This window comes from Capsella rubella, unplaced genomic scaffold, assembly GCF_000375325.1.
Source record: "Capsella rubella cultivar Monte Gargano unplaced genomic scaffold, Caprub1_0 scaffold_1, whole genome shotgun sequence".
Lineage (NCBI taxonomy): Eukaryota > Viridiplantae > Streptophyta > Magnoliopsida > Brassicales > Brassicaceae > Capsella > Capsella rubella.
Window position 1 is genome coordinate 1,724,244 of NW_006238923.1, and position 17,657 is coordinate 1,741,900.

The 17,657-nt window shown below is 37.3% G+C and overlaps 3 protein-coding genes across 3 annotated transcripts; all 3 read right to left on the reverse strand.

Moving 5' to 3' along the window:
• Window positions 1-266: 266 nt before the first annotated feature.
• LOC17900313 (callose synthase 1) lies at window positions 267-12,161 on the reverse strand. The gene is made up of 43 exons (XM_023777136.1): window positions 11,826-12,161; window positions 11,043-11,254; window positions 10,854-10,954; window positions 10,641-10,762; window positions 10,449-10,542; window positions 10,188-10,298; window positions 9,987-10,103; window positions 9,809-9,901; window positions 9,634-9,725; window positions 9,369-9,495; window positions 9,131-9,268; window positions 8,958-9,034; window positions 8,762-8,855; window positions 8,394-8,513; window positions 8,203-8,320; window positions 7,701-8,038; window positions 7,560-7,612; window positions 7,418-7,478; window positions 7,181-7,262; window positions 7,046-7,095; window positions 6,876-6,962; window positions 6,629-6,766; window positions 6,444-6,538; window positions 5,602-5,686; window positions 5,352-5,512; window positions 5,146-5,269; window positions 4,967-5,064; window positions 4,744-4,873; window positions 4,459-4,610; window positions 4,232-4,341; window positions 4,021-4,146; window positions 3,836-3,904; window positions 3,561-3,750; window positions 3,309-3,468; window positions 3,071-3,190; window positions 2,834-2,952; window positions 2,662-2,745; window positions 2,459-2,571; window positions 2,140-2,369; window positions 1,235-2,035; window positions 1,107-1,157; window positions 830-1,015; window positions 267-723 (listed from the first exon to the last, which is right to left on the reverse strand). The coding sequence occupies exons 2-43, from the start codon at window positions 11,227-11,229 to the stop codon at window positions 475-477; spliced, it is 5,853 nt and encodes a 1,950-aa protein (XP_023632904.1). The 5' UTR covers window positions 11,230-11,254; window positions 11,826-12,161; the 3' UTR covers window positions 267-474.
• Window positions 12,162-13,767: 1,606 nt separating this feature from the next.
• Window positions 13,768-14,261, reverse strand: LOC17900536. The gene has a single exon (XM_006304279.2). It carries the CDS (start codon window positions 14,184-14,186, stop codon window positions 13,914-13,916), a length of 273 nt encoding a protein of 90 aa, XP_006304341.1. The 5' UTR covers window positions 14,187-14,261; the 3' UTR covers window positions 13,768-13,913.
• A 479-nt stretch (window positions 14,262-14,740) lies between these two features.
• LOC17899327 lies at window positions 14,741-16,604 on the reverse strand. The gene is made up of 6 exons (XM_006306086.2): window positions 16,475-16,604; window positions 16,319-16,388; window positions 16,081-16,196; window positions 15,489-15,996; window positions 15,125-15,226; window positions 14,741-15,041 (listed from the first exon to the last, which is right to left on the reverse strand). The coding sequence occupies exons 1-6, from the start codon at window positions 16,602-16,604 to the stop codon at window positions 14,855-14,857; spliced, it is 1,113 nt and encodes a 370-aa protein (XP_006306148.1). The 3' UTR covers window positions 14,741-14,854.
• Between the last annotated feature and the right edge of the window lie 1,053 nt (window positions 16,605-17,657).

Sequence of the window (17,657 nt, forward strand, 5' to 3'; positions counted from 1 at the left end):
TTTTTGCAGGTTTGACGTTTACATGTCAATGACAAATGAACATGCAAACGAATTTATAACCAAAATTAAACATACACAATTTTTTCTTTCACATAACAGTATATTAATTTTTTTAGAGGTGTTCTTTGCGTTTGATAATTTAGCAACAAATAATTGAGAGACCAGTCATGTCTCTACCCTCTAATCAAGATGACATGGACAGGCAATAAAATCTCCTATGTAGAAAAGTTCAAGTGATATACTTTTTCTCAGTCGTTTAGAATGAATGACCAAAGTTTCTTCGTCTTTCGTATGCAAAAGATACATCTCGCTTTCTATTATAATGAATTGCGAACTTATGGAAAAATAGTTGATGTTTATGAAAGTTATAGGGTTTCTAACTTCTAACTGTAAATTACTTGGAAAGCAAACAATAACAACAGATCAACAAATGATATCTACACATACGCCATTTACATGTGTATATGTAATATGTTACTCCTTGTTTTTTGAAGACCGGTCTTTTCTTTGACCACCAAGAATACGAGATATTTGCAGACCTCTACTGAAGGCTTGGTTAAAGAGCATTCTTGTTTGAAACTCAGACACGAAAGGGAACCAAGCCAAAAACGCTACTGGTGTGAACAGAAGCAACCCCATCAAGATTTCGTAGCCTCGAGCTAGCGTCCTAACCGATGACCATATCCCTAGCTGATGGATCAGAGGCTTACAAGCTTGTGCGATCTGATGATGAGAAAAACAGATCTCATGTCACAGAACCAGACGATACTTGGAAATCTTAAGAGAAATAAAAAAGAGAGGAGTCTGATAATGGTGGAGAAAGACTTACGAGAAGCATTCCCCATCCGGTTGGCATGAAGGCAAGCATGCAGAGGAATAAGTCTTTGATTGTTATCAGAGGAAGTGCCAGGAAAGTTATTAGAATTGCTACAAATGTGAGGAACACAAGACCCTTTATGATTCTGAACAGAAGCTGGAAGTTCGTGCTGAATCTTCGCCTTCCAACGCCCAAACCCTGCAATGATAGTTATATAGAAGAAATCAACAGTATGTTTAGAATCTGGAACAGAAAAGTATATGGTGAATCTGCGTGTAAAGGTTCATACCTTCACTATCAGTAGAATGAACAAGATCACAAACCATGACGCTCCATAAACCTGAAAACAGAGTCATTATCGTTCAACAATCAAGGGATTCACCCATTTGCAGGGAAGTAGTTATCAGCCTAGCTTACCCAAAAGCTTTGATTTTTCCCTTTAAAGGTACTGAGATGATACACAAGCCCGTACTGAAAGATGAAGAAGCGCAAGGCCAAAAAGATCTCAAGGATGATACCACGGATCCCCGAGTGTCTAAGATGCTCTAATTCTTTCTCCCACCATGACTCCCAACTCTTCTCAGGAGGGACACCGATTCCTCCTCGGTTATATATCCATTTGTTCCAGTCTGTCCAGTCGTCAACAATCTTTTGCCACTCGAAACCAGACGGATTGAAAAGGAAAGGAGCAAAAAGCCATGTCACCACCATGAACCATATGGAAACAGTGATCAGAATATAAGTAACCACACCCCTATATGATTGACCAAATATCTGATACACGAGCAGGAGAATCATTAGCTCAATTCCCTTCACAAAGTGACTACGGGAATAGAACCTATAATTCTCAGCAAATTTTGCATGGAAGACCACAAACCCGCGACCAGTTCCTCTGTATTCCGCGCCTCCATGAAACAGCGTTCTTCCATAGTAATGTGTTTTTGTTCCGAGCTGAAACGTGAAAAAGACTGAAGCAAGTTGTAACTGCATCAACACAAACTCGATCAATGCGTTATGGAATCCCCTCTCAAGTCCAATTTCCATCATCATAGGCAAAGCCATCAAAAAACCAATCTGCACAAATGATTGAGAAGCAAGAGCTGCTTCAAGAGGCTTGTTGTTACGAAAAGCTCGTTGGTTGCTCAACCCTTCTTCAAGCCCACTAAGTACTAAATATAGCCGGCCGTAAAGAAATACATACACCGTAAGCACGGTTAACTGTCAAAAACACAGATAAGGGCTTCAAACTTGAGAAAGAAAAACAAATCTGCCATGTATCTATCTAGTGATTTCACAGATAAAAAGGGTAAATCTCAACCTACCATGGTACTGAAGTAGAACCCAATTGTGGTGAAATAACAAGACAGCATCCGGAAGAAATCAAATCGGTGTCCCAGTCTATACAGATCGCGACTCAAAGTTTGCTCGCCGTTTCCATTAGCGATTTTTGCCTCAAACATTGAGATCTGGTTGAGACCCACATCTCTTCCTTTACCAACTTGTATATATTCATGATGAGTCACATTTCCTTCACGCAGAGTCGAATTAAAACCTGAAAGTAATAGAAAGGTATGAGAAAATGAGAATTATAAGAAGTAAGTAGATCATGTGTCACCAGAGAAGAGGAGATCAAGCCAGTGCCTGCAAATATGTCTTCACTAAGATTGATGACTTTAGAAGCCTTGCAGATACCACCTCTAGTAAGGTGAAACAGCCGATCAAAAATATCTGGATGACCGTAATGGAATCGTACTCTGGAGCAGCACAGATAGAACACATTAAATTTGACAACCACAATATTAAAATTTCCACTCAGAAGATTTCAGAACAGGGAAAAAGCTTACTTCAAGGGACTAGCTAGCACCCTTTGCCCAATCGTGACAAAGCTGTTCTCTTGATTTGACATAAACCATGCAAGAGAAGACACACTTCACAAGAAACCACAAACGTAGGAGATCAATAAGTGCACTAAAACTAAAAATCTCGAAGACAGGAATAGGATCATACTATTAGTACCTTCCTGTGAAAATATGTTCTCGAAGACCAAGAATCGTAGGACATCTTACGCCTCCATGCTTTACAAGAAACTCTTGCAGCAAGTTCCTCATTTTGAAAGCTTCCTCCATGTAGTTATCCTATTTGTCAAATTTGTAGAGGTTTAGAGTCTCCTAAGGTGATCATTCTTTTAATTGATCATAAGCATATATGAGATTCATTAACACATCCTTGACAAAAGAAAAATATCCAATTCACCTGGTTCATGTCTATTGTCTGCAACCCTTCTCCGCGTGTAAAAATGATAGCATGGTTTTGATTTTCAGGTTTTCCCTCTCCTAGTATAGCTGGTCCCGGAAGCTTAATCCGATAAATGAGCTGACAGAAAATAAATATAAACTCAGACTCCAGAAAATAGAACAGCAGCATCAATATCCTCTGACCTCAATACCTCATTTCATCGGGTTAACCCATTTAAGTATTTTTCTCGTTATACCTGATCTAGTGTTTGAACAGATTCAGAAGAATCCATTGGTTTGGTCTGTGGAGCAGCTTTCACAAGAGCTGAGTAATAAATTTTCTCCTCTGTCCCCTTATAACTTTCTTTATGTGTTTGCTCCACCTCATCAATATAGGCAACACGAATAGACGGATACCTGCCATAAGGAAATAACAAGCTTAACGAATGAGGCTAAGATATTAATAACTAAAAAAAGGTGGAGATCAAAGATGACGAATGAAGACATACGTTGTCATGAGTCTCAATATGTCTTTAGCGCGTTGGTCGCCAGATCTCTTATGAATACTGTATTGTTGACAAGAAACCACAAAGGTGAACTTCATATCCGCAAGTGCTTGACACTGTGCCCAGAGTGACCCTCCGCTCTTTGATGCTTCTTCGCTGGTTAACTCAAGAGCCTTGTAGCCTTTCAATAGTTCTAGAACAAAAACGATGGTAGTTTAAAGAATGCTTTCAAACTTATTAAGAATCAAAAGGAATCACAGGAAAGGATTTTCAAGCACCTTCATCCTTTGCCATATCAAGGAAGGCCTGAAGTTCCAAAGCCTTTCGGTAATACATCATGCCTCGCACTAGTTGAAACAAGTCAAAAATCAGGCACTTATCAAAAGATAAATTCGTCAAGATAGAAAAATGAAGCAGATTTCATCCCATGAAAGATTAAGAGAGGAGGCTAAAGTCTATATACCAGTTTTAGTCAGAGTTTGGCCTCTGTAAGATGCCCAGAGACGAAGCTCCTCTTCCAAATCCTCTCTTGTTCTTAGTTCTTCTTCGTTGCCACATTTAACTCGTTCCAGAAAATTTGTCCATTCATCTGATGTAAGCCATGGACTCAGCTGATAGCTCAAACAAGATAACAGCGCCATATGAAAAGTTTTAAACAGATGGAATAGTGAAACCTGGGAAGATCTTCTGCAAGTAAAAGAGTATAGAGACTCCATCTTCATTTTGCTTTTCTAAGCCAAATATGGAGAAAAGAACATCCTCTGAAAAATATGGTGTCAGGACCCTATGAAGAACCAAATTGGGAGATGTTAAGCAGGCATGTGAAAGTCAATGGAAAATGCATCCAAGATGAAGGTGAAAAAGGTAGCCATAAATTAATTTTAAAGTGACTGGAACCTACGAGAAGGAAAGCATGTTACGGATCTTGGGTGCAGCAGGCATGTCCATGAATAATGAATTCGAAAAGAATGTAAGACGCCTCCGAGCTTCCAAGTTGGACGGAACATCCATAGCTGACTCCTTGACAGTAAGCAAAAGATGAAGCCTCTTAATCTGCAAAAGAACAAAAACGGAGAAAAAAGGACAAACCACTTAGACGGCCCTCATGCCACAGAGATCAAAATGCACCATTGTAGTGTAAAAAAGAATGATATAAATGGAATCATTTTTAAAGGACGAGACTTGCTTTTTCTTTCCAAGCTTCTGTTTGAGAGTAAACTGGGAACCGAAGTTGGCTGAAATATTTGCGTTGTTGATGAAGAGGGGTCATGACGTCGTACTTGACATAAGATCCATTGTGGGCAGTCTCTAGTAAGCTATGGAATAGAGACTCAAAAAAAAGAAAAGTCAGAGCGCTGAAAACGAAAATGATTGATCACTTAGAAGACGGCTCATACAAATGGTCTTACCTTGGGACTTCATCTTCCATGATATCTCTAGTCACCACTTCTAACATGTTCAGCAAGACGATTACAATTTGATCCTTGTCCTCCTCCCTGTTTTGTAGCTGTTACAAGTAGACTGACCGCAGTTATTTTCATGCTAAGCTTGGCACAGATAGTCATCATTGTAATGTTACAGTATGTACCAAATATTCGATTAGCCGAACGAACTGGCCATACAAATCAGGAAGAGCACTCAGGTTCAATTCTGTTATCAGTGTTTCATTCTCAATATGTACATCAATCTTGGAAAAAATGTCGTTTATGACCCTGTACAAGAACAAAAAAGTTACGAATGGTTACCGTAAGTCCTGACTTATACAAGAACACAGGCAATGGATTAAAAACTTACAGCCCTTCTCGTTCCCCGACAACCAAATAATTAATGAGATTCTTAAAAGAGGCATAGCATTCTCTAACCGCACAAGTCATATAGCTGTCAACAGCCAATCTCTTTTTCAGTTCACGGTCTTTTCCATTGCTGTCTTTAGCCATATCCAAAGCTATAGGGATCTATGAAGTTTAATCATGAATAGGCCAAAATTTAGAATACAAAAACGAAAAATCTAATACCAGACGTAAGTCAAAAGATAAATCCTCACCTTACTAGCCAGTAGAAAAGGTGGCCACCGGATAAGATCCAAATCAGGGTCAGACCAATATGGTACAAGCAAAAGTTCCATTTCCCTGTACATTATACATAACTCTTATAACCACATTTGTAATTACCTTCTCAAACGTAAATTGAAAGTAGAATAGTTATAGGTTTTGGGACCAGGAAGCCAGAGAGGTGATTTCAGAGAGAGTAAAAGGCCGAGAAGTAAGAGCGGCCAAGCGTTGATTTGGGTGAGACCAACATGAACACCAGGTACAGAAGAACTTGTCTGCATTTCAAAGTTAGATAGTTGATGGGAGAGTGAGTTAGATTCCTGAAAAGACCAATCAGTTTAAGGTGAGTAGGACTTACTCACTGTTCTTTTGAAACCAATGGTAATGTCACGGAACCCCATATATAGTTCTTAATTTAGTTTGGTTCTGACCCTCTGATAGAACAGTCAGCAACAGCTTGACTCGAACAATTCTAATGGTTCATTACTTACGTTACCATTGGTTTTGAAACAGCAGCATATAAGTACTACTCACCTTAAATGATTAATATTTTCATAAATCTAACTCCCTTTGTCGTCAAATATATAACTTTGTAACACAGACAAGTTTACACTGTAACTGGTGTTCATGTTCCTCACCTTCTATGGCTGTCGGTTTCGCTCATATAACTTTTTCTCTCCTCTGCCTTTTACTCTCTTCGAAATCTCCTCCTTTTTTTGCAGGCTTCCTCGTTTTAGAACCTGTAACTAGTCTTCTTTCCATCCAAGTTTGAAGAAGGACCTAGCTCTCATTATTAGACTAAGAGAAGAATGAAAAGATTCTAGCCAGACCGAACCTATCACTAATCAAGTCCTCTTCTCGGAAACTACTGATAATTTTGTTCCACATCTGAGCAAATCGGGCCGCTTCCTTGTCTTTACTAGATGGGAGCTGTATACAAAAAGAGAACACAACCTTAGATAGAGCTCTACAAAACAAAAGGATAATGAAAATAGCTTAACATAACAGCAGTAACCAGACCTGATCAAACTTGCGAGAGAAGGTCGCCCTAAATCCCTTTTTCTTTGTATCCTCGCTCTTATCATGTGGTACCAAGCAATCATTAAAGGCCCCTGGTATGGACTCAAATCTCGACCTCAACATTCCAAGTGTTCGGATCTGAAGTGAAACAAAGTTCTTTTTAAGACACCATCTCTTGGAATTTAAAGAAGTGAGTGTATAAGTAACCCTATGTGTTTTGTAATGGACAACAAAAACAACAATAAACCTCTCCAAGACGGCGGAAAGCTCCATTTAAACCTCCAACCAGAGTTGAAACTATAGCATACCATATTTGAGTGTCCATGAAATAAACCTGCATATAGAAGTTAGCATACCACAGAGGAAACCATAAGAACAAAAGCAGATACGGGAATAAACAAGTATATGCAAACTCACGAGAATAACTGGTGACCAGAGCGCAATGACGACGCCTATATTATTCTTGGCTGCAGAAACCAAAGTAACAAGGCAGAGCTATTTAATAAAACAGCATTATGCAATAAGCAAATCCTGATATTCAGTTAACATTACCATGAGGGAAAAACTCATGCCAGCTGTAGACGGATATATGGATTCGCATTATATCTTTGGTTGGACCAACAAGGGGCTTAATCTGCATCAAAGACGAAATGCATGAAAAATTTGACACTCATGGACTGATATGTCAATGGAATCTTAATAGAGAAGATCGTGTTTCCAACTTCCAAATAATAGTTTCTTGCATATTGCTCATGCTAGACTACACATCAATTTGATAAAATGTGATACCTCAGCATAATAACTGAAAGCCAGCTTTGAAATCAGCAAAACGATCCAAAACATTGTGTACCTAGAAATTATTTGTACATCATCATTAAGCAGTGCTGAAAAGCCAACCAACATTCCGACCTTTAAGTTTTAGAGTCCTTACTTGAAAAGTGACAAAGCGCTCTCATGCATACCCCTTCCTATATACAGACGAGGCTGAATCACAAAGAACCATGATAAGGCCACCTTTTTAGTTTAACACCACGGAAATATATTTTCAGATAAAAGCACATGAATACACTACCTGAGACCACCACATCATCAGCATCATTATTTTAAAGTCAGACCTTTCAAGATAACGCCGTATGAATGGAAACAGAAAAAGCAACGCAGAAAGCATGTTCGGGGATAAGTAGATAAGAATAGCCACTATGAAAAGCGAAGGTGAATTATGGCTGTGTCCCCCAAACCAATTCTTTATGGTCTGAGCAAAACCAGAAGCGTTTTTCCAACTGTACGCGTAAGTAACTGGCATGACCACAACCCATACTGCAGCCGCACCAACCTTCAAGACGTATCTGAGTTTCACATAGAGTGACATGCTATGTCTTGCCTTCCAGCTGAGGGCTACGTCAAGGACAGCTACAATATGAAGACAAACAATCAGAAAACTGGAAGGAAAAGTGTGATGAATCAAAAGATTACAAAAGTCAAACTAATAATTGGTAGGAAAACATCATATTTCGAGAGGACGCTAAAAACAACTATAACAGATGATGCTAAACAGCTATACTATGAATCATCACCTTGTGCAAGCTTTAGTATAGCTGCTGTAATGAAGACGCTCAAAACCTTTAGGAAGACATCACCCTGAAAGATGGCGCTCAACTCTCCGGATCCATTCCATGCAATAACAATCATTGCCTAGACAAGATTGATACATTAAACAACAAAAAGAAAACACAAATTTGAAATAGTAACTACAAAATTTTGCTACCTGCAAACACAGGATATAGAAGCTCCACATTCTATCAAAACTTCTAAAGATATGCCAGAAGGAGCGTATCTCGACAAAATTGACTTTTCCCATCCACCGATCTCCACTATTTGATTTTATCTGCACCATTATGAACATAATGAATAAATTAAAGATACAGAAAAATGAGGCAAATGAAATAAAAAAAATGTACTGGTTGAAATAACTTTAAGACATGGCGATCAGTCTAAGCTAATACATCAAGATTTAACATAAACACTTACAAGTTTATAATCCATTAGACCAATAATGCAAAAATTTGCTAATATAAGCAGAAAAGGACATATATATGACCCATTATATAGTCTCTATTACAGTATTACTCATACCTCACTTCTCTCAAGTCGAAGTTCTTCAGCTGTCCGACAAAAGAAATCAGCATCGGCCCGCATAGGCCACCCTAGGCGAAAACATCGAATTGACCTGCATAGTTGCAGGGACAAGGAACTTAGACCACCCAGAACTCCGTAAGGATCAAATAATGTGACATTCCAAAAAGGTTATACGATGATCATCTGCATTTACCAAAAATATTCATTCAAGTCATCATAGTTCCTCCACACAGAATGCTTTGACTTTCCTCCTCTACTTCTCTTTGCTTCCTGTAATGCACAAAGATTTAGATATAAAAACGAGAAGGTAGATTATAGGAAAGCTTGAGAATAAAAGATGGCCGCTACTAGAATTACCGAAGTTACCTTTGCTATTGTCTCGTATATAGGAGTCACAACTTTCTGCAGGAAAGCTTCATCATCACCACCATAAGCTGGCTTTACATGCTCCCCTGTCATGGGACTAACACTACCAGCCAACATACCATACAACTCGAAAGCCATCTGAACAGATACGGAAGATCATAATTAAACTTAAACAGCTATAAAAATGTTATTCTTCACAGATAATTAACATTTGAACTGATTTAAAGTGAATCCATACATGGTGATATATATAACAGAGGCATTCTGGCATGAATCTGAGGTTTGCAGCTTCTCCCCATATCAAAAGATAAAGTCCCATGTAGAGCAATTTACGCTGCTGTACCTCTTGTTGAATAGTCGGCAACCTTCAAGTGCCAACAAGAGGATAAGCAGACATAAAGTATGAGGAATAATACAGCATAAGTTTTCAAAATCTTTCTATTTTATTGGTAAGATCGAAAAATGTGAAAACTCTTTGAGACATTAACATGAGGAACCCTCACCAAAGGCTGCTTTTCCGACCCAAATACTTGCACCACTTTTTGTAGTTTCTGAAAAGTTTCTTCATCACTATTGTCAAAGCACGATCATCCAGCTAGAGAAAATATTGAGCACAACACTTAGTGCACGTAAACTGCCTAGAAGCGAGCAAACAAGAAATCATCACAAAATGCCTACCTTTGGTTGTTGTTCAGGTCTTGGAAATTGTCGGATGTGGACATTAGCAAGTAACAAGATCAAATGCTCTCTTTGATTCGAAACATTGTCTTTCTGCAGTTTAAAGGTTGAAAAACATTCAGTACAGACAAAAAACTTTAAGTCAAATAATTAGAAACAGGATATTTGCTAACAGTACCTGAAACCCAAACATAGACTGAAGCCAGTCTAGAATGTCTTCATCAGGTTTCTTCTTGTGAGCTGCTGTCCATGGTAATCCCCTTATATTTCTAAGAGCAGCTACAGCAGCTTGAATCTGCAGAATAGTATTCAAACACATTGATTGGACTGAAAGACAACAAAACAGGAAGATAGAAGGTAAGGTAAGTAGCAGGCTTACCTCAGGCAATCTCATTATAGCCTGATTTTGACTATCTGGGTCAAGGGGAAGTATATTGTAAGGCACGTAAATCTGGGTTTTCTCTTCGACCTTATTGTGCGTTTCTAAAATCTACAGCAGAAAAAGGGATGATCAGAGACAAATTTGACAATCCAGATCACAACAGTCTCAAGAGTTTTTCCAAATCATTAATAAAGATCGCACAAGAATGCAAGTCATATTGTTACTACATAACATAATGTCAACAATCAGCATCATCACCTCATCAGCCACTTCCACATCTTCAGTCTGATTAACAGCCTTCAAGACTTCAAAGAGAACGGCAGCAGTTTGATAGGCCTTTGTAAGCTGAGCACTAAGGTAAGATATTGAAATATGAATAAATAACTCAGTAAGAGGTAAAGTTGTAAGGAAAACCAAAAACTTGAAGAATTCATTTGATCAAACACAAACCGATCAGCTTTATCAGCAGCATTTAGCAACGCTTGGATGTATTTCTTGTAGTAGTGTTGATAGAAACTCTGCATTTCACGCGCATCACTCTTTTGCCTTCCTGCTAAAGTTGTTTCATTCTCCTGGAGAAGCAATCAGAAACATAAACAGACATGAGTTTTAACATTCGACACAACATGTTACTGAATCAAACAAATGTTGACGTCCATTTACCCTTTCTAATCGTTGAAGTAGTGCCGTCTTAAACTGGCGAACACCACGTCCACTTGAAGTTGGATCAAGCCTGTGTGCCTTCTCAAACGCGTAAAACCGACCTGGTAGCATCGAAATCCACAATTTTATTATTCAAGGCTCAGTTAAGATAATCCATCAGAATCAAGTTGTGAAATTGTTTCCACTCACATAGGTAAGCAACACGTGGATTACTAGCTTCAACTTCATTAGCCACACGAAGAATCGGAGCAATCTCCACTAACGATGATGGAACCACTTCACTATCAAGCATAGCCTCTCCTAGACTACCAACAGTCTGAGTCCGCAGAATCCGCCTCTGTGGCGGAGGCGGATCAGGTTCTCTTCTTTGAGACATCTTCTAAATCGTGAGAAGAATGAGTCTGAGCTAACAAAGTAAACTATTAGTCAAAACCTTGAAAAACTTGTGAACTAAAGAAAAGAAAAAAACCAAACAAAGAAAGAGAGAAGACAACAAGTAGGATCCAATTTTAAGTAGTAAGTTTCGCTTTAGTTGAGAGAAGCTAATAGTGATTCATCCTCACAAAGAGAAAATATCACTGTACGCGCAATGAACGCGAAAAGCTGTTTCTTTCTATAAAGAAAGATAAAAGGATTGAACTTTCGAGCCCCAAAAACCCAGTAAAGTAGCCGACGATGTAAAGCGCAAAGAGATATTATTTTAACTATCCAATCCAACAATCGTGAATACAAGATACCTCTGGTCCTAAAGACACATAAAGGATTAAACTTTCGAAGGTTTAAATAAACCCGATTGAGAAAAACTCCAATGACAAGACCTAGAAAGACGAAGCATCTAGTCTCACTCAAAAGTCAGGTCAGTCAAGTGGAGCAAAATTAGAATGGGATAAGTGAAACGCACAATCAGAAAAAGACATCCAATTTCATTATCTCGGAGTTGAAGATAACAAAACCCAGAATTTTAAGGGTCACCTGACGACTAACAGAGGAAGAGAGAGAGACAAAAGCAGAGAACTCCTTGAAGACCTAAAACAGCATCAGATATGCGGTCGAGTTACAGTACTGGTTATAAAAAGGGGTTTATCATCTTTCTTTCCTTCGTCGGCCAAATTAAACGGGTCTCCGGCGAGATAAACTCCGGCGAGAGAGAGAGAGAGAGGAAAGCAACGGCTACAAGGCAGGCGCCAAGTTCTTCTGAAGTAAGGTAGACCTTTCCTTTTTTGCAGCTTTTCTTTCCAACCAATCATATACTCCCACGTCAGCCTTTACGTATTATATAACGTCATATATTAATTTTTGGAAGCTGCTGGGTCGTTTTCAATTTTCATTAATGTAATACCAATAGTCCATTACTATTGTAATCTTATTAAGTAAACAATAAAATATAACTAATACTCTTTTGTATTCTTTTTGATATAATAAAAGAACTCAGAACAACTTTATTTTTATATGCTTTCATTATTGTTTGGTCATGATGAAGTATTGTGACTCGAATCGGATCATCATCCAACTTTTATAATTTTTTTCCTTTGTATTTATAACTTATATATTAAGGATTTAATTTATATAGGAGTTGAGCCATGTGTTAATTGAATTGGGTAGTTGAATTCAGAGATCATCCAACTTATCTTCCCATTCGGATTTCCAATGATAAATAATTACTCCGTTAAAAAAGAAAAAAAAAAGGTAGTTTAAAACCAATAACTCGATAGAGTAAAACAAGTAATAAATCGATTTCTCGCATTAAGACAACAAATATGTAATTATAGAGGAAGATGAGTGAGTATTATTAAAAACAAATTATTGTATCAAAAGTGTCACAATCCAATTTTGTCCACTAGACAAAACCATAGATGTGAGATATTTATTCCACGCTAGATGCTCACGATTCTCCAATAAAACCAAACGTTGTTTGTCTAATATCTAGTATAGTGATATTAAACGCATATGAATGCTACTATTACATTTTTTCATCCTCACGATAGAACTTTTATCTGGTTTGAGTATGTGGTTTAGATGAAAAGAAAAACATCAAGACTCGGTGGAGATACTATCTCCTTACGTGTTATTAGTATAACTATAAACGGTAACAAATTATCTTCATATACATATATCTTTATATATAAAAAAGTAAAATTGGGTTGGCAACAAAACATCTGTACGTGGATGTTTGTAAATACTTTGTTTGTTATTGTACAAGTATGTACTAATGTGTTTAAATATGATTATCTTTACATATACGTCCACCAAACCACTTCCAAAAGATATGCATAAATATATGGTGACAGAGCTCAACTAACATGTCTGACGTTTTGTGTCTCTCGTTTAACAAGGTCTCACGTCAATCCTCTGTTTTCTGACGTTTGAATCAAAACACTACTAATTGATTTTAGGATTGGCTTGTGAAGATAAACACAAGCTCTTATTATCCCATATAGAGCTTGTGTTATATTTTTCTCCAGCAACAATGAGAAAAAGGAATTGTGAAACTTGACTAGTCCGCTGGTTCGCATAAAATTATTGGAAGACATTTAATGATCAAATTAAAGTAGTCATGGAGATTGGGATATCCAACCATAAAAGGTTGTGGGCTTTTGATTCCATAAATATCATCTAGATCCCCAAATGATGCAAATATTCAGTTTCTGACCTGTGAAAGTATAAATCTTTAAACGTCGCACATCAGTTTGGAGTGACTAACTAATGTCTTTCTTGTAAAATCACTCTCATAAGCTAGATTTTGGGTGGGTTTTACTTTTTACCTAAAGGCTTTATTGGGCTGGGTTTAGATTCAAGGAACTCATGTCAACACTATATTTGTCATGCACTGATGAAGCATGCATGCTCTTTCTTGAAATGTAAAGAATCTATAAGACATGGCCAGTAGAAGACGATAAAATAAGACAGAGCCAAGTAGTACACGTATATATGTTTATTAATCAATTTTGAATGATATTACAAATGATCTCTATGCAGAAAAAAAGAATTGGAAATTATCTAACAAACAAAAAACTAACTTCATCCGCCGGATTCACCAACAACTTCTGAATCACATATGGTTCATGTTTTAAGCTTTGGTGACGAAGAAGGAGAGACAAGAGAAGAGGATCCCATGGAAGAAGGAGACATCTCGCCGCTTGCAGGCATATCTTGAAGAGAAGCCAGAATCCTACTTATGCTGATGGATCTCGCTGACCGGAAACTGTAAGCTCTCTTCATCGTCTCTGACGTTGAGAAAACACTCGAAGATTTAGAGAGTATGAGATACACGAGAGCTTGAACCAGAGCAAATATGCTCACGTTCATTAGCATGCCTTCAAAGCTTCCTTCCATTATTGATGTTTTTAAAAAAGATTCAGATTGGTCCTTTGACTTTTGTTGGTTGTTTTCTTGAGATCTATATATGAATTAGAGATTGATGTACTTACTAATCAAGTAAGGTCAAGTGCTTAAATAGAGTTCGAAAGAGAAGATGGTCATATTTGACCAGAGGCAGAGTCGCCGAAGCTACGATGAAGGCTCTAATAAGTAGAATTTTCATTGACACTTTGAATCTTTACCTGGTCAAAGTAGACGCGAGTTTTTTTTCCTTTCTTTATAGACAAAACGACAAAGATCATGTTGTTTCATTAATTTAGCACAACAAGTGCTAATTAATTACATTCTCATCCAAATGTACCAATAACTCACATATGCACATGAAGACATGAAAACGCGTACGTGCGTGCGTAATATAACTGTGTAAACTTACATTGTAAACATGTACAATCGAATTAGTCTTCTATAGTTGCTTCAACTGATTTTCTAACACATAAATTTCCAAATTTGGATCAAATTTATAGATTATTCAAATTTATTTCCTGACCAAAAACCAAGTAAGCTCATGATATTCAAACAATCTCTGCGCTTTTATCAAACAGAGAATTTCGTTAGCAATTAAACTTTCGTTGCTACTTCATATATAAGAGATTTATATATCAGCTATTATTAACCATCCATCATCAATCTTTGAGAGTAGTTCTCACAACACGTTGATGTCCCAACGGGTTTCCAGGAATGTTTATGCAACGTTGCTGCCTCGGTTTACCGGTGTTATTTCCCGTCACCGCTGATGAATTCTTTTTCACCCCTTGACATAGTTTCATGTGAGAATGCATCTTCTCGGGTTTAAATAACTTCCCACATTGCCTATATTAATGAACTACCAACAGTTACATCAGCCGTATTATTATTTATCAAGTTTCAAGCATGGGGATCGAGTGAGGGCTTACGCGCATAATGGAGCCATAGAAGGCTTGCTTGGGGTAGCCTTTGGTTTACAAAACTCTATTGTCTCCTTCATCTTTATGCCACTCCATCCTTCGAAGCTTTTTCTATATATTATAAAGATAAATTAAAAAAAAGTAACGGCGTGTTACCAATTTGAGCGGTTATTGTATAGTGTAGTTGTAATTATTATACTTGTTTGTTTAGGAGCCAATGATATGCTACAAAAGTAAATGACTATTAATTAATATTTAACAAACTAGTAAAGATTAATCCCAACCAATCATAAATGGCATGAACAGCTTTTAAAGTAATGATTTTAAAATAATAACAATTGAAAATAAAGGATATGAGTATTTTGGGGCGTACCGAGCATTGTGCTGTTGGTGGTGGTATTGGTATCTGCGTTCGTTTTCCCAAGCTGGACCAAAAGCCCCAGACGCAGACTTATTCAAAGGCACCAAAACGGCGTCGTTCGTGTCCAAACCACCACACTTCATCAAGTTCCGTAACACGTGAGCGGCGCGTACGCTCGAATAGCTCTTCTTACTCTTAATGTAACTCGAAGACGACGACGATACACTCGGTCGACCCGACTCTACATCGTTACCCGACCCGTTTTCACTCGAACCGTCTCTTTCGCCGGATACTTTATTCTGATCTGGTTTCTTGAGAACGAAACCTTCTTCGTTCGTGGTGGATTCCTCGGTGACTGTCGACGTTGTCGCCGTCGATCTCTGAGAGCAGAACACCGGAGACTCTTTACGGATCTTCTCTGACGTTAGTTTCGTCTTCTGGAGTTTTTCTTCAACGTCTTCTCCGCCGTCAACACTATTTCTTACGTCCCAAGCTTTCTTCTCTACATGAGGACGATACCCTGTTTTGATTAAAAAAAAAAAAAAACTAGTTAAGAAACCCTAATTATGAAATTTAGTGATAGTTACGTGCGTGTGACACATACCCTTTGGAGAGCTTAGAAGAATCTCAGATCCTTTGATGACATATTCATTATCGGAGATTGGAGTAATAAGATCGTCGTCCAGTAAATCTTGCCATACATATCCATTCTTGTACCTCCTACATTATATATAAAATCGATAAATATCGTAATTAATCTTGTTAAAAAAAAAATCGATAAAAATCGTAATTAATATTCAAGAATGTGAAAAGAACGTAGTAATTTCAATTAATTTCAGTACCTCTTACAAGACCAACAAAATGCGTCAGGCATCGCATCGCCTCGTGCGTCAGCTAACCATCTCTTCACATCTGCGTTTTAGGAAAACACAATTTAGACGAGAGATCGAAATACAAGAGAGAGAGAGAGATTGATTAAGAAGAGAGAGTGAATTAACCTCGAAGAAAGACTCCATTGCGAGAGAGATGATGAACACGCAAGAGATGAGGATGGTCAACGTTGCCGGAACGGCTAAGGAAATAAACTAAATTCACTCTTCTTATTTCTCCTCCACCATTACTTTCCATCTCTCTTTTTTTTTTTTTGGTTGGGTCTTCAATTTTATCCTCTGTGTGTCTTTTTCAAAAGAACTTATATAAGCCAAAGCTACTTAGTTTTTTTTTTAACAATACGAAAAAAAGAACTCTCAAAAGAGTTCACTTGTACGCTTTTGAGACAAGAAAGATACAAAAGATCGGACTATAACAAGGGCTTTCGTTCTTTCTTTCTTTTGTTAAGTGACACACACTGCAGCCTTTTAAATTGATTTGTAGAGAGAAAAGTTTAGCTTATTCCCAAAAACAGAATTGAATTTTGAAAAATATTTGAGTAAAAGACAAAAAGAAACATTGATGAGAGACATGTTTGTGGAGACAAAACCAAACATACGCATAGACAGAGATGAAAAAGTCTTTGCGGATTAACAGAAACCGCACATTTCTCGGACGACTCGAAAGAACAAACATAGGGTTTCGAGATCACTACTTACCTTTTGTTTCCTTTGATAAAATATGTTTTTTAGATTTTCTTTATCAGTTTTCATGTCAAAAAAAAGAAGAAGCAATCTTTATCTTTTTCCAACTTTTAATGTTACGTCAGGGCATAAAAATCTAAAATAATTACTGAAAATAACTTTCAAGTTATTGAAAATTTTAAGAACTAATTAAGACGAGATCACGTAGGAGAGATTTATGGATTATAGTTAAATTGGTCTTAGTCTTTGTAAGATTTATCGTGATTAAGCAGATTTATCGTGATTAAGCAACTTACCATACACTATTTTTATCACATATACGCAGAATATTTACGTGTATGGTATATGAGATTTACAAGTTTTAATTCTTACCTTAACGAGAAATTAGATGACAAAAAGGCATAAACAAATCCCGAAATTTGTCATCTGTAGTCTAATTAAGGAATGTTGAATAATAAATGTTTTTTATTTGCATAGAATAAAAACAAAAAATGTAGTGAAAACTGATTATAATTATTTTCATTTTTTATCCTTCAATACTGTATATGGTTTTGGAATATAAAACTATTTTGTTTGCAATACTCTAATTTTTTGAAAAGAGTAGACC

Coding starts and splice junctions, on each gene's coding strand:
- LOC17900313 (XM_023777136.1), bottom strand. CDS start 11,229: ATGTCTCAAAGAAGAGAACCTGATCCGCCTCCGCCACAGAGGCGGATT. Junction 3,191..3,308: donor CTGTTCAAACACTAGATCAG/GTATAACGAGAA, acceptor ATTTTCTGTCAG/CTCATTTATCGGATTAAGCT. Junction 724..829: donor CCGGATGGGGAATGCTTCTC/GTAAGTCTTTCT, acceptor TCTCATCATCAG/ATCGCACAAGCTTGTAAGCC.
- LOC17900536 (XM_006304279.2), bottom strand. CDS start 14,186: ATGGAAGGAAGCTTTGAAGGCATGCTAATGAACGTGAGCATATTTGCT.
- LOC17899327 (XM_006306086.2), bottom strand. CDS start 16,604: ATGGAAAGTAATGGTGGAGGAGAAATAAGAAGAGTGAATTTAGTTTAT. Junction 15,997..16,080: donor TCTTCTAAGCTCTCCAAAGG/GTATGTGTCACA, acceptor TAATCAAAACAG/GGTATCGTCCTCATGTAGAG. Junction 15,042..15,124: donor TCTATGGCTCCATTATGCGC/GTAAGCCCTCAC, acceptor TCATTAATATAG/GCAATGTGGGAAGTTATTTA.